This window comes from Oncorhynchus gorbuscha, linkage group LG21 (genome assembly GCF_021184085.1).
Source record: "Oncorhynchus gorbuscha isolate QuinsamMale2020 ecotype Even-year linkage group LG21, OgorEven_v1.0, whole genome shotgun sequence".
NCBI lineage: Eukaryota > Metazoa > Chordata > Actinopteri > Salmoniformes > Salmonidae > Oncorhynchus > Oncorhynchus gorbuscha.
Window position 1 is genome coordinate 28,516,174 of NC_060193.1, and position 25,067 is coordinate 28,541,240.

General features: G+C 41.1%; 1 protein-coding gene across 9 annotated transcripts in view; it reads right to left on the bottom strand.

Annotated features, from left to right (window-relative positions):
• The window catches only part of LOC124008799 (neurexin-2-like), a 1,096,959-nt gene that overhangs the window by 910,304 nt on the left and 161,588 nt on the right, over window positions 1-25,067 (bottom strand). For 7 of the 9 annotated variants that reach the window (XM_046320364.1, XM_046320361.1, XM_046320359.1 and 4 more), the window contains exon 3: window positions 9,697-9,717. In XM_046320364.1, the coding sequence (XP_046176320.1) occupies window positions 9,697-9,717 (21 nt within the window). The remainder of the gene's footprint in view (window positions 1-9,696; window positions 9,718-25,067) is intronic. The other 2 variants (XM_046320362.1, XM_046320358.1) reach the window with 1 other exon arrangement.

The following is a 25,067-nucleotide window of genomic DNA, read 5'->3' on the forward strand; positions in this document are numbered from 1 at the left end:
ATAGTACCCACAAAACACCAGTCTCAACGTCAACAGTGAAAAGGCGACTCTCTGTGTCTGTGTTTGCCCCTCTTCATCTTTTCTTTTTATTAGCCAGTCTGAGATATGGCTTTTTCTTTGCAACTCTGCCTAGAAGGCCATTTTGAGGCTATAATCGAACCTACAAATGCTGATGCTCCAGATACTCAACTGGTCTATACATATAGTGTACTTAGGCCACACATAATATTCCACATACCTAATATTGTGCTCCATCAGATTACACACTACATGACCGTAACTCAGCAAAATATTTAGCATTTTTGCATGTTGTGTTTATATTTTTGTTCAGCATATACACACACACACATATATACACACACACACATATATACACACACACACAAGGTATGATTTTTCAACTCTGATACCGATATCGATTATTGGAGGACCGAAAAAAGCCGAAACCGATTAATCGGCCGAATTTCAAATGTATTTGTAATAATGACAATAACAACAATACTGAATGAACACTTATTTTAACTTAATATACATCAATAAAATCAATTGTGAATGAAATTGTGAATGAAACATGTTCAATTTGGTTTAAATAATGCTAAAACAAAGTGTTGGAGAAGGAAGTAAAAGTGCAATATGTGCGATGTAAGAAAGCTAACGTTTAAGTTCCTTGCTCAGAACAAGAGAACATATGAAAGCTGGTGGTTCCTTTTAACATGATTAGCTTCCGTCCCTCTCCTCGCTCCCCCCTGGACTCAAACCAGGAACACAACGACAACAGCCACCCTCGAAGCAGCGTTATCCATGCAGAGCAAGGGGAACAACCACTCCAAGTCTCAGAGCGAGTGGCGTTTGAAACGCTATTAGCGCGCACCCCGCTAACTAGCTAGCCATTTCACATCGGTTACACCACCCTAATCTCAGGAGTTGATAGGCTTGAAGTCATAAACAGCTCAATGCTTGACGCACAACAAAGAGCTGCTGGCAAAACGCACTAAAGTGCTGTTTGAATGAATGCTTACAATCCTGCTGCTGCCTATCATCGCTCAGTCAGACTGCTCTATCAAATCATAGACTTAGTTATAACATAATAACACACAGAAATACGAGCCTTAGGTCATTAATATGGTAGAGTCCGGAAACTATCATCTCGAAAACAAGACATTTATTCTTTCAGTGAAATACGGAACCGTTCCGTATTTTATCTAACGGGTGGCATCCATTAGTCTAAATATTCCTGTTACATTGCACAACCTTCAATGTTATGTCATAATTACGTAAAATTCTGTCAAATTAGGCGGCCCAAACTGTTGCATATACACTGACTCTGCCTGCAATGAACGCAAGAGAAGTGACACAATTTCACCTGGTTAATATTGCCTGCTGACCTGGATTTATTTTAGTTAAATATGCAGGTTTAAAAATATATACTTCGGTATATTGATTTTAAGGAAGGAATTGATGTTCATGGTTAGGTACACATTGGAGCAACGATACGCACCGCATCGATTATATGCAAAGCAGGACACACTAGATAAACTAGTAATATCATCAACCATGTGTAGTTAACTAGTGATTATGATTGATTGATTGATTTATTTTTATAAGATAAGTTTAATGCTAGCTAGCAACTTACCTTGGCTTACTGCATTCGCATAACAGTCTCCTCGTAGAGTGCAATGAGAGGTTGCAAGATTGAATCCCCCGAGCTGACAAGGTGAAAATCTGTCATTCTGCCCCTGAACGAGGCAGATAACCCACCATTCCTAGGCCGTCATTGAAAATAAGAATGTGTTATTAACTGACTTGCCTAGTTAAATAAAGATTAAATAAAGGTGTAAAAAATTTGTACAAAAATAATACAGATTTCTGTAAACTTGAAATCGGCCCTAATTAATCGGCCATTCCGATTAATCGGTCGACCTCAAATACATACATACATACACGCATGCACACACACACACACACACACATAGACCAGACTCTGACATGGCTCATTCTGATACGGCTCATTCTGCATTTTTTACTTTCTTAAAAACGTTTTGTATTATATGTGTACAGACTTGTATTGCTAGATGTTACTGTACTGTCGGAGCTAAATAACACAAGCGTTTCACTGCACATGCAATAACATCCGCAAATCTGTGTACGAGACCAATAAACTTTGATTTGATTTAGACTCAGATTGAGAACCACCTCCTCTCCTCTCTCCTGAAGTGCTGTCTGCCCCGTCCAGATTGCCTCCTTCAACTCAATAAAGGAGAAATCCACATCCCCCTATAGAGGCGTCCCTCTTAAGCCTCTTAGCAACAACCGAAGAGTTTATCTGCTAGACCAGAGAGGGAACGAAGGAGAGAGGGAGGTAGGGAGGAAAGAAAAGGGAAAGGCGACATATTGGGAGAGCAAAATGTGAAGAAAGGGTAGGCATATAGATAGAGGAGAGGGGGTAACACTGGAAGATAAATTAAATTGGAACAGAGTGTGAGTGAGTGAGTGTGTGAGTGTGTGAGTGAGTGAGTGAGTGAGTGAGTGAGTGAGTGAGTGAGTGAGTGAGTGAGTGAGTGAGTGAGTGAGTGAGAATGAATTACGGGTTTTGTATTCCTGACGGGGCATAAATTAAACAAGGGAAGACGGCAATATGAAAGACAAAGCAATATCAACTCCAAATGCCCAATAACCCCTGGTCCTCAGGGAGATACTTAAAGACCATGTGCATTTTTTCCCCTTTCACTTCAAAACCACCAAAACACGACGAATGTTGCACAACAAATTTCCATTTGAATACACTCAGGTGAGGGGAGACTTGGGGATTGAAACGAAATCCCTCCAAAAGGAGAGCCAATTCAAGTAGAGCATTTCCATTGTCTTTAATAGCTGGAAGTGTATGTATAGGGAATAGCACAAATACTATTTGAGAACAGTTAGAATCACATAATTTACACCTTCAGGAAATCATGGCAAATTGGAGAAAGATTGAGGTGTTATGCACTATTCTTTAATTGAATTTCTAGGGTATTAATCACTTTGTTTCGATTAAATGTGTCACCTGCTCCATTATCACTATTTGCAAGTGAACAAGATGAAGTACCTGAGATAGATGTAGCCTATAATGTATTCCAATGATACTGATCCAACAGGCAGCCACACACATGACCGGCGGCCATCTTAGTACAGGGTGGGCATCCGTCTGAGTGGCAAGGCTGCTGGACCGAGACCAGTGAACCCAACTCCTATTCAACATCAACTGGATCCGGGGACAATATACAATTCATGGACCTTGAACTGCCAAAGTCACAATTCATGGGCATCATAATGTAGCGTTCAAGGCCACACACACACACACACACACACACACACACACACACACACACACACACACACACACACACACACACACACACACACACACACACACACACACACACACACACACACACACACACACACACACACACACACACACACACACACACACGTTGAAATGGTCACATTTAGAATTGCTGCTCACAAGTAGAATGCCAACTCCTCAGCCTTTTGACTGTTTTACCACAAAAGCAGTGTGTGTGTGTGTGCCTGTGTGTGTGAAGGGAGAATTAGGTGCCTGTGAGAATGGGCATGGGTTTACTTTGCTCTTCCAGGACAACAGCACTGTTAATCTCAAGGCAGCATCTGGGGTAGTCGATGGAGGGTACAGAGTAGCACATCAATGCCTCCCTCCAAAAGGCTCTGCAGCAATTCAGCGGTACAGCGGGACGCCATTCAGGTCTAATTCTCCTGCTCTTTTCCGAGGCGGAGGGAGAGATACTGTCTGTAACTGGGTTTGTTGGCTTTAATTGTTTTCAAATCCTTCTAAATGAAAGCAGCCGGCGAAATGACAATGTAAGAAAACCAATATCACTGTAGGGAACAAAAGGGAATGTGCCATAAACAAGATGAAAAAGATGTAAGCGTCTAGGTAGGCTTTTCAGATTAGACAGAGTAGAAGAATGGTGGTGGTAATCATACTGGAACGTCATGTTGATACGGTACATGATACAGTATCATCATTTTACTGTTGTTTGAATCAACGGTTTTGAGACGCAGTCAATAGCACCCGTAAAACCTCGAGCTATTTTTGTCCCATAGGGGATTTTTTAGAAACACTTCAAATAGGGGCTGTGTTTTGTGTAGGCTTAACCTAAGCGTGGCGTTTTGATAACCGTGTAAATCTCTCTAGGACAAGGTGACATTTGTCAATATATATTCACCTGCATTTACTCCCCAAAAATGAAATGCTAATTAGCTGCTAATGTAACTACATATGCCATGAAGATAACGGTAAGAATCTCTGGATTAACTATCCAATGTTAGCTAAATGTAGTAATGAATACATAGGCTACATTTCGTTAAATTGACAATTCTGTGAACTGTTCTAAATTGACACAATACCTGTTGGCACAAGGTAGAGACGACGTGCAGGAGTTTTGTATGATGTCTACTTAGATGCTAATTAGCATTTTAGAATCTGAGTAACGAGAGCCGAATATATGCCAAAAGTCACATTGTCCTAGAGAGATTTATATGGGTGTCAAAATGTCACGCCAGCAAAAGCCTACACGAAACACAGCCCTTATTTTAAGTGTTTCTAAAATCGGCTATTGGAAAAATGAATGGTGGAAAAACAATTGGAACCGTTTCCCTGTTTGACAGCTAGGTTTTATGGGTATTATGACACCTCCACTGAGGGCTCTATACCGTGTCATACTCATAAAGACATTCCTCTTTCTCTGTACTCCAAGCACTGAGATTAAATTTGTCATCTTTAGCTTTACACAATAAATACTTTACTGGATAGACAAAGCTTCAACTCATAGGTAGCTTGGGGGGAAAAAAAGTTGGAATATAAACACATGTAAATATATAATCTTGGACAAGACATAATTCTCAGAAAATCTGAACAACACTAATATTCAAATGTAGGTTAATGCCCTTCTGACATCAGTACCTTAATATTCTCTTGTGTACTGTGTTTACGTCACTGTACCCATATCTAGGAAACATTGTAGTTTCTGTTCAATTTTTATATATTTTCTCTGCAATAAGTACAAAATCCATAATCTGGTTTGGATCATCCAGACTGATCTCCCATAACTACAGTACAGTCCCCACTCAACCTATAATCCCATATCTCCACCAAACATCAAACTCCTATTTTGTTGCTGTATTTATTTTTCTCCCAAAGCTTATAGATTAACTCTGGGCCTGGATGTCCCAGAAAATAAAATATCATTAGCTTTAATCAAATTGATTAAGATCAGATAGAGTATTGGGATCCGCTTGGCACGTTCCTCAGCTCCAAACAGATAACTGGGGAACTTGTAGAGATTGCATCCTAGCTGTGGATTTACTGTGATTCTGTATGACTTGAACGGTCTCTGTCTCAATGTGTGTTTGGCTTTGTCTGACAATGGGCATACTATGGCATGATGCTCAGAAAAACAACAACAGAGATATATAAAAGCAGAAATGTAAATGTATACGGTTTCTTCAGCATTCAAATTAGAGCACGTCTGCTCTATATTACATATTAATGGTCTTCCTGAGGTGAATACCGGCCCACTTGTAATGGCAGGGTAGTGGGTTTGATTCCCAGGACCACGCATACAGTATCAGTGTAAGTTTGGACACACCTATTCATTCAATTTTTTTAAACGTTCTTAAACTATTTTCTACATTGTAGAATAATAGTGAAGACATCAAAACAATGAAATAACACATTTGGAATCATGTTGGGTCATTTTTCTGTTGAAAAACAAATGATAGTCCCACTAAGCACAAACCAGATGGGATAGCGTGATGCTGCAGAATACTGTGATAGCCATGCTGGTTAAGTGTGCCTTGAATTCTAAATAAATCACTGACAGTGTCACCAGCAAAGCAACCCCAAACATTAACACCTCTTCCTCCATGCTTCACGGTGGGAACCACACATGCAGAGATCATCCGTTGACGTACTATGCGTCTCAAAAATACACGGCGGTTGGCACCAAAAATCTGCAATTTGGACTCATCAGACCAAAGGACAGATTTCCACCAACACGAGTCCATTGCTTGTGTTTCTTGGCCCAAGCAAGCTCTACTTCTTATTGGTGTCCTTTAGTAGTGGTTTTCTCTGCAGCAAATTGACCATGAAGCCCTGATTCACACAGTCTCCTCTGAACAGTTGAGATGTGAGATGTGTCTGTTACTTCAACTCTGTGAAGCATTTATTTGGGCTGCAATTTCTGAGGCTGGTAACGCTAATGAACTTTTCCTCTGCAGAAGAGGTAACTCTGGGTCTTCCTTTCCTGTGGCGGTCCTCATGAGTGCCACTTTCATCATAGCGCTTGATGGTTTTTGCAACTGCACTTGAAGAAACTTAAGTTCTTGACATTTTCCAGATTGACTGACCTTCATGTCTTAAAGTAATGATGGACTGTCATTTCTCTTTGCTTATTTGAGCTGTTCTTGCCATAATATGGACGTTGTCTCACAAATGAATTTTTAACAAGTCACACCTGTTCATTGAAATGCACCTCATGAAGCTGGTTGAGAGAATGCCAAGAGTGTGCAAAGCTGTCATCAAGGCAAAAGGTGGCTACTTTGAAGAATCTCAAATATAAAATACATTTTGATTTGTTAAACACTTTTTTGCCTTCTACATGATTCCATGTGTTATTTTATAGTCATGATGTCTTCACTATTATTCTACAATGTAGAAAATAGTAAAAATAAAGAAAAAACCTGGAATGAGTAGGTGTGTCCAAACTTTTGAATGGTACAGTACGTCATATGTATGCAAGTCACTTCTGATAAAAGTGTCTGCTATATGACACATATATTATATTACTGTGACTGTTTAAGTGTTTATATACACAGGATGGTATTTATTGAATTATTTCCGTAAGTGAGGTACTTCCTCTGCCAAACCCAGGAAAAGGTGGGTTGTGGGGGTTGGCTTAGCAGTGAAAACGGGTCAGTGTACACCACAGATCATCAATCGTTGCCCCCACTGTCTGCCAGAGCAACTGACCAACCAAGCAACAGGATTCCAGGGGCACCTCGGTCCCCCGGACTTTCAAGGTCTTTCTGTATCATCAATCTCCAGCAACCTTTGAATGCACAATCACTGTCACTAATTGGACCAAAGATAGTGGCGGACGACAGCACTAAAAATAGGACAAAAACCTAGGAGCAAAGGGGATTCTGGCTTCCAGGCACGAATGAGACGATGAACCATTAGATATCTACCTAAAGTATCCGTGTCCTCCTCATACACAATACACGTCTCTGAGGGTACTTACAGTATTCACTTCTTAATTAAAACACCATGACTTGGGAAAACACAATTACCCATTACTTGGGGTCAGAGTTCAGACTTTAGAATTTTAATGTGTACCTTATTACTGCTATTTGAAAAAGAAAACATTGGTAGCTCTGAACAAATAGACAACCCCGGAGCATTTTTTGGCATTAAAATCCCCACTGCTTGTGCAAATGCTTTGTAAACCCAGGGGTACTACAGCCACAAGCCTGCAGATTAGAATCACCTTTATATTAGCCAATAGCTTTGCATCTGGGACACACCTAGGACATCAGACAAGGGCAATTTTCACATTTAAATCGCCCAAAAGCATCCATAATAAAAAAGTAAGCCAATTATCCCTAGACCAATACAAAATGTCTGCACGGTCCAAAATCTGTAAAATAATATATAATTCTAAGGAGCATGTGGAATGACAAAACCAAATGTAAAATCCCTACCCTGTGGCATTCCATTCCTAGCTAGTCTCTTAGCTGTAAAAACTCGGGACTGCTGTTCGCTTAATCACTGAAGTGGGACTATACTGTCTCTGTTGGCTATGATGTCTGATGAATGTTAATGGGTACCCAGGCCCCCCCATGGCCCTCTGGCTGGTTGGCTGGGCCCTCTGCTACTCTCCTGATTCCTCCAGTTGTGGTGGGCAGAGCTCTGCCGTCCGCCCCCGGGGCCCTCGGGGAGCTGTGGTAGTCCCTCTGGGGCCGGGGCATGAAACAGACCGCCACACACCATCGCAGCATGGGTCAGCGCTCTGCTCCTCCGCATCAAGATCACCGACACACAAACACACAGCGAGGGAGCTGTCCGCCCCTTCCTAACCCCTTGCACGGTCAGAGAACGGCCGCACTAGAGTGAGGAGCCATCAGGGCGCATCAGCCGGGAACATAGGAACGAACAGTCGCAGTCCCTCGTCGTCCACCCCCACTGCCACCCTGACATTTTTCCATCAAGGGCTTCAGCGCTTCCGACATGTGACCCAGTCGTCACGGGCGGTTGCCGCCACTCCAAGCAGGCTTGTGCACAAACACAGGGAGACAGGCTTGTGATCCTTGGATTTAAACGCAGCGGGAGAATGTCAGCATCAAACAGGGTCTGTTATACAGCCCTGCTCACTCTGTCTGCATATCAAACCCAGGTCACAAGAGTTCATGGGTTTGTCGGCAACAACTGAGAAAAGACAACCTGAAACATGAACACATTCTCTCTGATTCCGAGATACAGCAGTGGTATTCAAACAACTGCAGAAACTCCAATTCATGTTTCGGGGAAAAACTTTGAGCAGGGTGTGTTTCTATAGCGATTACCCATCACGCAGCGTTCCTGACAGGGGGAAACACGGCACCTCCCTCCACTTCCCCGTCCCCATCCCCGTCCCCCAAACCTCGCACTCACCGCATGCGGCGAGTCACCGTTGGATTAGGCTGCCTAGAGTCAAACGCGTCTGGAACGCTGTGTCTGGGGAGCATCGGTAAACGCTTTGCTGCACTACCTCTGTCTGACTGATCCGGTTTATGTTCCTTCATTTCACCCGGTACTGCTGAGGAAAAGACATGCAGGCCCAGACAGACAGGGAGCTAATGCTTATCTTCCTATACATATGTAGGATCTTGATTTGAACCAGTTTGCTACAGCAGGAAAATAATCCTACAGAAACAGGAAATGTAAGGTATTACATGCATAATATTGTTTGGACATTTTTGAGGGGTAAATATATTTTTTCCAACTTTACATTTGCATTTACATTACAAAGTTGCCCTGCAGCAGGGTGATCAAATTAATATCCTACATCTGTACGCTCAGCTGAGCTGTGAGCTAGCCTAGCAACAAGCTCCAGGGGATGATGTAGCCCCAAGGGGCCTGACTGTCAGCGCTGGCTCTTACCCTCTCTCTCTCACTGGAGACGATAGTGGAGGGAGCTGGAGGGGAACGAGAAACCCTTCCATCTCAACGTCTCATTCGCACCTGATGATATTCATATAGCACTCTCACTCCCAGGTTCAATCACTCATCACTTTCAGAAGTGCCAACCATTTCACATATAAGAGTACAAAGTACCTACTGAGAATCCATACGTATCGATCGATCAAATAAAACAATCAAAAGACGGAAGAAAAGAAGGTGTCTTCGAGAAGAATAGGAAGTGTAACAGAGAAATCACAGCTTTTGGTTCCATTTTTAAAGCAGCGTAATTTAGGCCCCCGGGAGTCACCATAACCGCAGTCCAACCACACTGACAATGCCCCTCCCAAGAAGGAGGCTACAACAGCATCGTAGAGCAACCAACGTTGGCATCCGACATGGACGCCAAAAATCATAGAAGAAGCCATCGTAGGTCTGTAGGAGCAAAACAGTAGCCTTACCTTCGACGGCATACTCTTCTGCTTCAGAGGCCCAATGAGGACAGGAAGGAGAGAGGGGGAGAGAAAGAGAGAGAAAACACATAGATTAGATAAACAGCATCTGACATTATTCCAATGTGCAGATGAATGACATATACTGATGTTATCCACTGTCACAGAAGAGGTCATTTGCAAGAAGAGAAAACACAGTTTGATTTATAATGATCTATCCAAGTCAAATTAAATCCTATCTTCCCCCCGTGACTTGAGTTATATTGCTTGAAAAAAAAGAAGCCAGCCGAAATGTGAGACTGGGAATCTGAGGCCCTCTTTCAGTGGGATCCATCCATTGTAAGACGATCAACTGCAAACGCATGTCAAATATCACAGTAGGCTTAGGTCTGGTGATGGGAAATTCGATGCAATACCTTAACCACTCTGTTGCAAGAGCAGTGACCCCAGTTACAAGAACCTACCGAACGGAGGCATCTCCCTCCAGTTTCATCATCTAGAGAGAGCGAGAGTGAAAGAGCCCCCCCCCCCCCCCAACCCCAGGCTACCATAAACTAGCTCCTTTAATGTCAGCGTGGGGAAAAAACACACTGCTTATCTCGGATCGTCATCATGTGTCCACTACAGATGCGTGCAAGGAGCCTCTAGCCTCCTACTGCATCAAACCCTATGGAGAGTTAAATATTGTCATACTTTACTTGAGACTACTGGGCCCGGGCCTTAGCGACGGTTCATTATATCATAATCAACATATTTTTGTTTTCTTCTGGTACATTGTGTGCTTGTGCTGTCATTTACTATTTATGGGAAACTGTCAAGGATTTTGATTGTGAATTTCCATTTGAGTCAGTGCTATAGCAGTTAGAACAGTTAGAACAGGGTAAGAGGTCAAACTGGAATAAGGAGTTGGGAAAATATCAAAACAAAAGTATAATCCACGTATATCTCATGTATGTACTCCATGTATAGAGTATGGTGAGCCGACCAGAAAGTGCTGTTTACCGGCGCTTTTAGTATTCAGATTTCATGACGGCGGGCACGGTGGCCATTTGAGAATCTGCAACGCGCCATTCAGGCCCCAGCGTGGTCGCTCAGTGAGTGGCCTTCTGAAAATGAGGTCACTCACTGCTTGTCTCATTCACAAAGTACTTTTCCTCAAAAAAGGCTTTCTTCTGCCTACCTCCAGTATAATAATTGTGACCTGATCCAAACCAATGTTTTCAGTTAGTGGGCTTTCTTTGCTAGACACCAGCTGTCCGACACTGGCTTGATCTGTTCCACAATTATGATACTGTAATGTATGCAGTGTTTCCTATCTACGCAGAGCTGCTTTTCTCAAATGCATCTTTGCTGTGTCATTCAATGATTGGCTGTACATGTATGTTTCCTTTTCCCAGACATAGGTCTTCTCATAGAATAATATTTCATATACATTGCGAACACAACAAAGAGCCTGGGTGGGTTGGCTGGCAACTCCAGCTTAAAAAGGCAATCGATGCGCGCGTTTGACACCGGAGCAGCCCTTAGACCTCCATCGCCTCACCCTATTGATTCTCCAATTAGAACACCCACAATGCCACTGCAATAGGCTGTAAAGCAGGAAGTCAACAGAGCAAACAAACCCAGACACGGCTAGCAGATTGAGAGCGAGGCATGATTACACATCAGAGATTAAGCCCGGGCCATAAGCTGTGAGGACCTTGTTTGTCAAATGTAATGATTGTTATGATCTCCGGACTTGGGTTCGGTCCTTCCTCCTTCTCCTCCTCCCCTCACCCCCTCTTCTGCTCTCATCCCTCTGTTTTGGATGGTTCTTAGCCTTGACTAGACTATCTTTTAGAGACACACTCTGCGAGAGCCTCCGATTCTGTGTTCAAAGCAGGCCGAGCATGAAAGAGACGGCTCCCTTTTTTTCTTGCCAAATCCACAATTCATTTCTCAAGTAATTATGGGGCCTGTCTAAAAACGTTCCTCAGAGATGGTTAATGTGGATTGTATCCCGCTGTCCAAAAGTGGATGGAGCAGCATGCCTCAGTAGGCTTTATTTTTCAAAACGGCAGAGTTAACATTGCTTAGGGAATATCTGGGAATTTGATTTGGGAATGAAAGTGAAGGATCTGACAATAAAAGATGAAGATAGTCATACAAAAGCTCTTACTTTAGGAAGCTGTGTTCCCCCATTGAGAATAGTAAGGGATAAATAAAAAGCCAAGCAGAACATCATTCCTAACACGTCTGCACCGAATACAAATGCATTGTGAGTAGATAAGTCTATGCCCTTTAGGGATTGGACATTCCATTGGATTTTGACTCTATATACGAACATTACATTACAATTTTCAGGTTAGAGACTGTGAGATAGTGTATGTTTTTATGATACCGTTCCCACAACAACAGAGCTAGACCCTCTCTCTCCCCAGAGAGGCGATAGCATGCTCCCTCGAGAGGCCTTCCTTCCACCAAACGATTAAGATCATTAATTGACAACAAAACAAAATGCTGTGTTTATGGTCTGTTTTATAGACTCAGGATGACTCGGTGGCTCTCTTGGGCTTTGGAACGAGACTAGAGAACACATTTTAGATTGAACAGGGAAGAAGGGAAACGCTAAGCCGTACAGTATTTATGGAGAATAGAGCAGAAAACCCTACATTTCTCTGCATTTATCCCTTTTGTCCCATTAATATGTTCTGCTAGTCTTGACATAACCAATGCTACTGTGCCTATATTACTGTGTGTTCCATTAGGTAATGGATACATACTAGCTCAAAGCATTCTGCTCCATTTGCTAATGCCTTGGAGTGCTACTTCCTGATGTTGCGCATTCACTTTCAGCCAGGGGTAAACACCAGACTGCTGCAACCTGATTGGCTGAACGCGATATGGTGTTTCATAAGGAAAGTATGCATATTTTCCCTTTTTTTTCTGTCTTCTCGCAATTAAAGAAAGTTAAGGAAGAAATGTAAGCGTTTGCAGCATGAACGGAAACATTTTAGGGTACGAACTGGTCGACAGGAGAAATGAGTGTATTGCCAGCTGTATACAATGCGTTTGGACAGTAAGATGAAATGACTCAATGCCGTCATCTGCCGGCCTTTTGGGCTTTCCTTTTTGACACTTAAATATCTAGTGCTTTATTTCTCCTCCACACTAGCTAAGTTTTCATCCAATTGGTGACAGATTTCCATGTGAATATTCTAAACATTCTATTCATAAAAGCATATGCACATTTTCCCACCCGTGTTTCCATCAAATTGACATGTTGCGGATAAAAGGCAGTGCATGATGATGTAGCGCACATAAAAATACCTTTTGCGGTTAAATTCCCATGAACCGAATAAAAAATTAAATGTGATTTGATTCGAAAAATACCAGTCAAAATGGGTTTCCATCACATTTTCACCTCTACTGATGGTTTTCTCACTGGGGAAAAAAGTGTGTTATATAGGTTATATAGTGAGTGTGCCCCATCTGGTATTGGCAAGTGCGGTCTAGCCAACAACGCAGTCTGCGCTATGTTGCCTAGAGCACACGTATCGCCTACATGATGAGATTATTATGGACAAAAGAGCAAGGTACATTTTCTTTGTGTAACATTGATTATCAGGTCACCAGAAAAAGACACTCAATACTTATTGGACGGAACATTAAGCTCACGCACTTTCAACGAGTCGTAGTGGGAGGACCACACAACATGTCATTGTGTGACTCCAAGTTTACTTCAATATGACGGTTATTATATAAATATTTGCGCATAAAAGCATGTCCACTGACAATTCTCCATGATTCCTTTCACCGACACAAAAAGATCCCACCATGTCTAGCGTATGTTGTTTTGTCGACATTTGGAAAGTTCAGGCAGTTAAAAAAAATGTGTATCCGACATGTACTATACTCAAATAAAGATTGGATGAAAACCTGGTTACTAGCAGACATTTGAAACGGGGGAGTCAGCAGAGGACACGGTTAGAACAACAGAGCCCAGACTTGATTTGACAATAAGACTCAATTGAGATCTTTCTTTCTTTTTTCACTCCCCAGGCCAAATTAGTGTGTACAACACCACGAACAAAAAACAAATGCAAAAAGGCTAAATTAAAATCAGAAAGCTAGACATTGGGCACAAAGTGAACAGAATTCAGAAGCAGGCTGTTAAAAAATAAAATAAACGTCAGCCTAAGAGGAGGAAGTTAGATTTGTTTAACCTTTCTCCCAGAAGCTTTAGAGAAAAAAAGAGTTATGTCCTGCCTGGGTTAAATTTACTATGAAGGGTGGAATACGTCTGTAAGAAATTAGTTGACTCTCAATCACTGTTCCTCTACGTTATACAGTATAGAAATCACACAATGAACAGGTGATGAAAGTCAAGAACCAAGTCATATAAGCATAGTTCTAGCTCAACAAAATCATTGTTACCCAGAAAGTACGTTTGGCGTCACCAAGGCTGCATTTACACAGACAACCACATTTGGATATCCTTTTTACTAATTAGTAGTTGTGCCAATCACATCAGACCTTTTCACGTCGTATTTTCTTCTGAGCTGATTGGTCAGAAGACCAATTAGCGAAACAAATACAGTGGCAAGAAAAAGTATGTGAACCCTTCAGAGATATCTGGATTTCTGCATAAATACGTCATAAAATTTGATCGGATCTGCATCTAGGTCACAACAATAGACAAACACAGTCTGCTTAAACTAGTAACACATCAAGCGGTTATACGTTTTCATGTCTTTATTGAACACAACGTGTAAACATTCATAGTGCAGGGTGGGAAAAGTATGTGTACCCATTGGATTTAATAACTGGTTGACCCTCCTTTAGCAGCAATAACCTCAACCAAACATTTTCTGTGGTTGTGGATGAGACCTGCACAGTCAGAAGGAATTTTGGACCATTCCTCTTTACAAAACTGCTTCAGTTCAGCAATATTACATTTACATTACATTTAAGTCATTTAGCAGACGCTCTTATCCTTGGGATGTCTGGTGTGAACTGCTCTCTTGAGGTCATGCCACAGCATCTCAATCGAGTTGAGGTCAGGACACTGACTGGGCCACTCCGGAAGGCATATTTTCTTCTGTTGAAGCCATTCTGTTGTTGATTTACTTCTGTGTTTTGGGTCGTTGTCCTGTTGCATCACCCAACTTCTGATGAGCTTCAATTGGCGGACAGATAGCCTAATATTCTCCTACAAATGTCTTGATAATCTTGAGTTCATTTTTCTGTTGGCGATAGCAAGCTGTCCAGGCCCTGAGGCAGCAAAGCAGCCCCAAACCATGATACTCCCTCCACCATACTTTACAGTTGGGATGAGGTTTTGATGTTAGTGTGCCTTTTTTGCTCCTCACATAGTGTTGTGTGTTCCTTCCAAACAACGCAACTGTAGTTTCATTTGTCCACAGAATATTTTGCCAGTAGCGCTGTGGAACATGCAGGTGCACTTTTGCAAACAACAGATGTGCAGCAATGTTTTTTTTTGGACAGCAGTGGCTTCTTCTGTGGTGTCCTACAATGTATACCATTCTTGTTTGGTGTTTAACGTATTGTAGAGTCGTCAGCAGAGATGTTAGCATGTTCCAGATGATTTCTGTCTTTAGCTGACACTCTAGGAGTCTTCTTAACCTCATTTAGCATTCTGCGCTGTGCTCTTGCAGTCATCTTTTCAGGACGGCCACTCCTAGGGAGAGTAGCAACAGTGCTGAACTTTCTCCATTTATAGACATTTTGTCTTACCGTGGACTGATGAACATCAAGGGTTTCAGAAATACTTTTGTAACCCTTTCCAGCTTAATGCAAGTCAACATTTCTTCATCTTAGGTCTTCTGAGATCTCTTTAGTTTGAGGCATGGTTCACATCAGGCAATGCTTCTTGTGAATAGCTAAATCAAATTTTATGAGTGTTTTTTTATAGGGCAGGGCAGCTCTTACCAACATTTCCAATCTCGTCTCATTGTTTGGACTCCAGGTTAGCTGACTCCTGACTCCAATTAGCTTTTGGAGAAGTCATTAGCCTAGGGGTTCACATACTTTTTCCAACCTACACTGTGAATGCTTAAATGATGTATTCAATATAGACAAGAACAAAACAATAATTTGTGTGTTATTAGTTTAAGCACACTATGTTTGTCTAGTGGTGTGACTTAGATGAAGATCAGATCTAATTTGATGACCAATTTATGCAGAAATCCAAGTAATGTCAAAGGGTTCACATAGTGTTTCTTGCCACTGTATATCAGAATTGGGATGCCTGTGTAAACATCCAAAGGTGATATTTCCCCACAGCTCAAAATTCTTCCCAGATACACTGTATGTTTCATAGGTGGTGGCATCTTGAGGGGTTTGGGGTGGGTTAAGTGTCAATTTCACTTCCTTATTCATTACACTTAAGGCTACAGGGTGTTGCTGTGGCAATCCTGTCCCTTTCCCCAGGCGTTGAAGATGCATGCCAGATCTTACAGCACCTGGATATGTATTTTAAGTATCAGCTAACTACATCATATGTTGTAGCAATCGGTCAGTAGATGTCACAGCCAATGACGTGGCACGCAAACATTGGTTGATGCTTGCAACATCTGAGCAGGGGAACGCGACCCATGTCATATGATGTGGTTAGCTGATGTTAAACACCTATCCAGGCGATGTAAGATCTGGTATTTGCTGCAATTGAGTTGGACAGGAACTCGACCCATGACTGCTCACACTGGTGTAATGGCTGGTGGAGGCAGCAGGAGGTGGTATGTGTTAGAAGCTTTTGCCATCAAACCCCATGTCTTGTACTGAATTGATGAAAATATGCCACATCCAAAAATTAATGGTCTGTGATTTTTCTGCAGTACCTTGTAGTCTATGCATAACACACAATAGCACTAGAAGCTTTTAGTCCTTGGTCAGCTAAGGAGCAGAAGCACTGAGGCCCACACTCACTGTGGGAGTTCACACCAACACTACATACCCTAACAGCACACATACAAATATGGCACACACAAACACAGCACAGCCCCATGGTAGATCACACACACACACAAAGCCCACCAGAGACCTGCGACAACAAAAGCCACTCAGAGGAAAGTGCTAGACGGAGGGTTTCAGAATGGAGCTACCAGTACAAGATGTCACGTGGGGAAGCATAAAGTTAGCCATGAATTTTCTCGGAGAAGCACTAAGCCACAAGGCTATGAAAACCCACCCTTAAATGTTTTGAAATATAATGCCAGCATAGTTGTACTTTAACAATCAAACACAAGGCTAACAAGTGATCTCCTTCTTCTAATTCAACTTCAAATACTAAACCTTATTATTTTAGTACTGCTGTGTGACTCATTCTTTCTCCTTTACTGGAGACAGTTTTCAAGGATTCTATTTTGGCCAGCTGTGTGTCAGACAGAGAATTGAGAATTCAAGAGGAGACAAGCCTCTCCCAAGGTTATTTGACTTTACTTTAGCTAGAGACACACTGCCAAGGTAGATGACAGCAGTGTTAGTCGCACTGAGACAAGAGCACACACACGCTCACACATGCGTGCACATGGACACATTGGTTGCTGTCAGACATTAGCCATAGACTGCTTACACAGTAAGGAAACCAATATGTACATTTCATAATTCAGAGGAACTATCTGTTTAAGTAGGCCTACACAATATGTGTCACATGACGCATGAATTGATATATACTGTTTGATCAAATCTGTTTGAAATAATCTTATGTTTGTCATTGGTTTCACATTGTGTCATTTGTGTTACATTGCGTCACTGGTGTTACATTTCGTCACTGGTGTATGGCATATTGGTTATTCTGGCATCAGAGTTGCCCAATTATATTGAATATGGTTTTTGTATGTACCTAACTGTTGCCACATTCATTAGTAAACATTTGAGGGATATGATCATTCCATTTTTTATGATTCAACCTCAATTATATATCAAATGTTACAACAACAACAAAAATTGTATAAATGGCAAAATGTCAGACAATAGAGCTTTACACATGCATGTTTAAAGTGAATTATTACTAATCCAAACAATTTCTTAGTATTATCATGAACCTTTTCTGTCTTTGATTATATATGCAAATTAAAGACAAATTACATTCTAGAAAGCCTGAATTGCCATCTAAAATATATAAAAATATATAAAATATATATACATTTTTTTTATGTAATGTAGTAAACATTTTAAAATGTGTTAAGCTGTCATTTATGTTCATTTATAATGTTAAGGGATTAACTAGAAGTTTTGATTTTTTTTTTTTTTTACAATTTGTAAATTTTGGCTGTTCAAAAAGCCACCATTTTCATAGAATGACCCTTACAGTATATATAGTATACAGTTCCATTCATTTAAAAAAAAATGGTACCGGGCTACTTTCAGACGAGTCTTGTGAGACTTTATGGGCATCCTAGAGCAAAGCAAAACAACCGACATGTACATGTTCGTGATAGTCTCAACTTTCCATTGAGGGGTCATATTCTTTGTCATTTAGCTGACGCTCTAATCCAGTGTGTAGTGTGTAGCCCAAACTGTTCGGATGCTACAGACAGAAGTTGGCAGATCGGCGGTACCGACTTCAGTCAAGTCCTGTGAAGCAAAACGTAGAACACCACAGACGTTTTCGTCAGATGGACCATTTTCGGGAAAGTCTCATAGTCCAACAAACACCGCTATAGCCGAGGCCTCCTTCCGCCGCAGATGTGGAAGGCCGTCGTTGGCGGATGCGGTGGATTGAGACCAGTGAAGGCCGGTGGGAGGTGCTATAAGAGGACGGAATCATTGGAATGGTCGGAATGGAATCCATGGAATGATTTGAAACGCATCAAACATATGGAAACCACGTTTGACACCATTCCTTTTACTCCATTCCAGCCATTACAATGGGCCCATCCTCCCATAGCTCCTCCCACCAGCCTTCACAGATTGTGCCGCAGCCCATGCAAAAACAACGGATATCTCTAGCTCAAACAGACAGATTTTGAAGGGGATTTATTATTATGCTAATTAGATGTATGCGGGGGGGGGGGGGTATCGACTCCAGGGGGTTAAAGAGAGAGAGAGAGGTTTAAACAACAGAGATTCTACTGCAGGGCCTAACAGACAGTGGGAGCGCTGACTCATATGGCAGTATCAGAGGTCAAGAGGAGGTGAGGGAGGGCTAATAACCAGCGAAATGACTGGAGAAGTGCCTCATCTCCTGGTGTCGCACCAGTGTATAAAAAAATAACAAAGTTAGGGGACAGAGTAAAGACAACGCTTGGCACAAAACCAGACACACAACCCCACAGGAACAAGGTTATTATTAAAGAGAAAGGTTACAGTGAGAAACAGAGATGAGGTGAGCACGACCCGCACGCACACACACACACACACACACACACACACACACACACACACACACACACACACACACACACACACACACACACACACACACACACACACACACACACACACACACACACACACACACACACACACACACACATAGTATCAACATCAGTCACCTTCCTTTTAACACAAGCTTTCATGGTGGGAAATTCCACTGAGTCATCGAAGGCATATCTAACTATTCATACACTAGAAGGTGAAGGAGTTACGAGATTAGTGTTGGGAATTAAATTGTCTATTTGAATCATTCTATAAAACTAACAAGGAAGTAACAGAGCACATCCCTGTAACTTGAACTACAGTACATGAGGCACTAAACAGACTGAGAATAACTCGGTTGCAGGAAGTTGTTTTTATCAAGGCGCTAACAGTTTTCAGTTGGGGAGAAGAAAGCAGAATAACAGGTCGGCTGCAGAAATGTTTCCCAATTAGACGTATGATAATTAGGCGGGATGGGATCGCGTGCATGAATTCGAGTCGTCTGGGGAGAAGATGGAGCAAAGAGGGTGAGGGAAGCAGTAAACGGAGGAAAACGGAAATATTTGTAGTCTGTCATCAACTGAGAGGTGGCAAACCGTCTGGAGGTAAATGATACAGTAGTTAAGTGTTATAAGGAGTGCACTTCAAAAGTACAAAAACAAGTATCGAAGAAGCACTTGGACAATGTTTCTGTTTGTTGACAGTACAGCAGGATCATTTGGGAGAGGGTGTTTTCCAAAAGTCTGGAAGACAGTATCAATATTGGGGCCATGTTCAGCGTCCCCAAAGAGAGTAAGAGAGCCAGCACATGTGTGTTTGCACGGACACATTAGCAAGCTGCCGGAGGTTTTGTGTGTATGCGTGTGTGTCTGAAAATGAGCAAGCATGCACACAGAGTGTGTTTGTATGTGTGTGTGTGTGTGTGTGTGTGTGTGTGTGTGTGTGTGTGTGTGTGTGTGTGTGTGTGTGTGTGTGTGTGTGTGTGTGTGTGTGTGTGTGTGTGTGTGTGTGTGTGTGTGTGTGTGTGTGTGTGTGTGTGTGTGTGTGTGTGTGTGTGTGTGTGTGTGTGTGTGTGTGTGTCTACATGATTTAACCAAGCAAGCATTTCCCTGGCTTGAGAGAGAAGGCTTTACATGGAATTGTAGCTTACATAATGACATTTGACTGTTCAACTTGGCTCATTTTTCGGTAGACTGAACACTTATTTGATTTCTAATATAATATCATTCATTGTGTCGTCGCCTTTAAAACGCTTGTTGATGGCCTGCTCTGTTGAGAAACAAATCCATTTGAGACCGCACTGAAATGTTTTGCCCTCTCTGTCCAGCTTTTGAAGCCCAGAGAACAGCTTCTCTCCCTGACATGGTAGATGATCAGTGTAAAGGCGAAGAGGCGTTGTGGTGGGACTTTTTCAAAACGTCTGCCCGCTTTGAGAAGTTGTCACTCGCCGCTCCATCGGCAGGTGACACAGATGAGATAAATGCTGTCAACCACAGCAGCAGTTGGCGTCACGATTGAGAGTCCTTCCATCCTTGCTGCAGAGCCACGGGAGTGTGAAGAGGGGTGTTAACAGATGAACACTCCGGCATGCTTTGAGGTGATGACAAGAGCAGTTGAGGTGGATAAGGGTTAGGTCTTGTGAAGAAAAAGCAACGTAGTAATGTTTGTTTTACCGTGGAAAACTGTAATAATGCTGGCTTTTACAACAGTATTTCCTTAATCCTGCTTTCAAAATGACCTAGATAAGTTCACTCTGTCGCTTTTGTCTGGTCAAAATCCCCCACTGATTCCTCCAAAATGAGCCAAATGAAAAAAGAAATGTGATTGGATTAAAGAATTATGTAAAGGACAATTGCTGAATGATGGAAAATATTGGTATTATTGGATGTAAAAGCCGTAACTACAGTGTAGAATTTTGATTACAGACAAGGACTGAGCTTTGTGAAATATTCTGGCTTCATAAACTCTATCTATAAACGATCATGGAGTCCACGTAACATGTTAAACGTAACTGAGAAGATCTAATCATAAACTACGGGCACATTTGGCAGCTGGAGTGGAATTTCAATGCAGATATTCTACAGCATCTTTCCACTGACTAGAACAAAAGGCAAAACAACAAAGAAGAGAAGTTGAAAGAACAAAAGAGTCGTGGCTTCATATCAGCATGTCAGTCACAAGGAGGTCTGTGAAACTTGTCTGCTGCTTTCCATCCATCACACATGTAATTAGTGAAAGAAGGCCTAATTGCGCTGGTTCATCAACCTCCCACTGAGGGACAGGGGGAAGCAGCACAGAAGTCAGTCACACTCAAATGAGGACATTAACCCATACAGTACAGTGCAGTAACACATTCCTGCAAAACAGTGTTTCTCCTAGGATCTATTTCAGCAGTAGTTGAAAGGTTAGTGTGGGTAGTGGGCGTGGCTAATGGCCCGGTTTTAGAGCAAATTTTCCGCAATTCTGCACATTTTGCCATGGGGCAGAGAAGACATTTGACAGTTTTGACACTAGAACCGCCAAGATGGTCAATATGACCATTTAAAATGTTGCATTTTAACCTTTTCATACGTGAGTTCCAACCTAAGTATGTAAACTTCCGACTTCAAAAATATATATATATATATATATATATATATATATATATATATATATTGTTTTTAAAATATATTTTCCTTTATTATTTCCCCCTAACCCTACCACCCCTCCCATAATTGAAGTAAACTAATGGACAACAACACTTAGGCTTCTACTTCCAACTTATTCTGTACACATTTTACAATAGTTATCATTTGTTTGGTTTTTGTCCCATGCTTCAGGTCCACTCAACCCCTTCCATCTATCTCTAAACACCATCTAGCTCTGATTTCTATTAGTCTTTTCTCAACTGTGCTATGATGTTTGACAAAAGTTCTGAACCTTTCTATTCTCAAAGATTCCACATTTTGTAAATAAAAAAATACAAATGTTGCTAAGAGTAGTATTATACTATTCATCGATTGACTATGAGTTTTTTTTTAAACACCCAGCAGTGCTATTTGCAGAGTTAGCGCCAGTTAAATGTTGCAATTATTCAGAGATTCCAGAACCTGTGACCAAAAACAAGCTACATATCTCTTGGGATGGTTGTATCCCCCATATATATAACCCATTTAAATAACATATATATAACCCCATATATATAACATTCTATTGGTTGCTAGAATTTTGTATAATCATTTAAATAGAAAAACGTTACGCTTTGAATCCGGCGTAGTTTATTTTCTCATAAACCACGTGTCATGGAATTGGTACATCGAAAATCTCTTCAACTATTTTGCAATCCATATGGTACAGCTATACATTTTTTGGTCCTTTAACCTCAAATATATCAATTGATTAAAAAATGAATAATATATATACACACACACACACACACACACACACACACACACACACACACACACACACACACACACACACACACACACACACACACACACACACACACACACACACACACACACACACACACACACACACACAGTGTGTGTATATATATGTATGTATAATTTTAGTATATGATATCATAAATAGGACTGGTGGAATTATGTCACATATGCAGCTAAAAAAAATATATGTCTGCTCTATTCAAAATTACAACCAAATACTTGCATTACCGCAAAAATGGAAGAGGCAAGTGGGGGTGACAGCAAGGAACTTGTCTGTTTCCCTGCATTAAAGACCAAAATTGGCTAAAGAAAATTGTGATGAATATAAAAGTAGACCAGTTTCATTAACCACAATATTTGTTGTAATATTTGTTCCGTCTTTTCTGGTGGATTAACTGAAATAGCAAACAACTTTCTATGGCTTTCATTTTCCAATAACCCAAAAGTGACAGGTTAAAATCTGAATAAAGGGGAAAACATAGGGTGAGACATTCTTATTGATCTGCTAGAGAACCAGTTCGGATTTAAGTATAACTTTTGTATGACTAAATCCTTTAGCAAGAGGTTTAATGCTTTAATATGTAATTATTTCTGCACTCTGAAATCATATTCATTGTATACATTGGCCTTTAGAACTCTAGAACAAATATACATTCGAATTGGGACAGAATATAATAGAACAGAATATCTACACAACAGTATACAATTAGGCCTACGACAATTATGTAAAACAATATAAAAGAACAGATAGCTAGTCTGCTCAAAACAAAATATTGGCTACCTATGTCAGGAAAGCGAAAGCTGACCCGCCGCACAGACTTGATCCGGGACATGGAAGAGAGAAAGTCTGATGGAGACATTGAATCTAATGCAGGGAGTGAAGTCTCATGGGTGTGCGAGAGCTCTCCCAATGACCCTGGCTCTGACAGTGATACAGAGATGGCCCCAAAGCAAAATAATGTGTTTGGGACAATCACTTCCAGACCCGTTGGTCCAGATCAGGCCTCTCTGCGCCGGCTGATGTTTCAGGTAAGTCTTGCCTCTTTTTTTACCGAGGCTTAGAGATGCTCAATTGTTGGTCTGACTTACTGCAATCTCATTTACAAGAAAAGTGTTTCCCAATATCCTATAACCCATATAGGCCTACGCCCAGCTAAGGTGCAATAGCATAAAATAATAAAAACATCATCAGAATGAAATACTATTGTTATTATTTTGGTTTTAATTATTAGCCAAATGTTGTTATTATTATTATTATTATTATGAGAATAGTATTATTATCCTCATTGTTGGCCTGTCACTGCTATTGCTGTCTATAATTAGCCTATTACTGGAATGGGGCTATTATCAGCTTGCAATTGTTGTTGTAGGCCTAATTGTTTCTATAATTAGGCTATTTTTATCATCATTACCATTAGCAGCTTTTTTTTTATATATTTTTATCATTAGGCCTTTAAAAGCAGAACATAATGTGGGCCTGTACTGTGTACGCAAGCCAATTGCAATGTTATGCAATATTGTAATTGTTGTGTGTGAATGGGGGGGGGGGATTTGCCCTGATTCACATCTGTATTTTATGAAATTTACTATACTAATTTGGCTATTATCATTGTCAACAGTCCCGAATCCACAACCAATGCCATCTGCGCCTCTACCATCCACAACAGTGCCCAGACTGCAACTACCTGGCAATTGGCTCCAAAAAGGATACAATTTGTTGACCAATATTGTGGGTTTTTGTCTCTGTATTTCAGTGTTATGTATTTTTTATTATTTCATGTTAGGGCATATTCGGCCATCTGATTCAATACATTTTTTACATTTTCTTTAACAAATAGGCTAAGTAAACTAAGTAAAAATTATATATACTGAACTAAATTTTCTGGTTGGCTAATTGGGGCTATGTATTCTTCAATGAGACCATGTCCCGCAATTGATTCAGGTAGATCATGAGATTCCTGCGATTTGTCAAGAGAGAGACCTGAGGCAGACGTCTCCAAGAAGACACATTTGCCCTGGTTTCTGATGTGAAGAGCAAGTCCATGTTGAAGAGTGTGCCCTACCCGGGAAAGGAGGAAACGTGAAGTGGTGTAAAGTACTTAACTACAAATACAAAAAGTTCTACTTAATTTTTTGACCAACTTTACTTCAATACATGATAGAAAATGATATAATTTTTAGTCCATACATTTTCCCTGACGCTTAAAAGCGGGACAGGAAAATTGTCAAATTCGCAGACTTCTCAAGAGAACATCCCTGGTCATCCCTACCGCCTCTGATCTGACGGACTGACTAAACACATGCTTTGTTTGAAAATGATTCCTGAGTGTTGGAGCATGCCCCTGGCTATCCGTAAGTTAAAGTCAACAAGAAAATAATGCTGTCATGTTTGCTTAATATAAAGATTTTGAAATGATTCATACTTTTACTTTTGATACTTAAGTATGTTTCAAACCAAATACTATTAGACTTTTAATCAAGTAGCATTTTAATGGGTAACTTTTACTTGAGTCATTTTCTATTAAGGTATCTTTCCTTTTACCCAAGTATGACAATTGGGTACTTTTTCCTCAACTGGAATCACGGAGA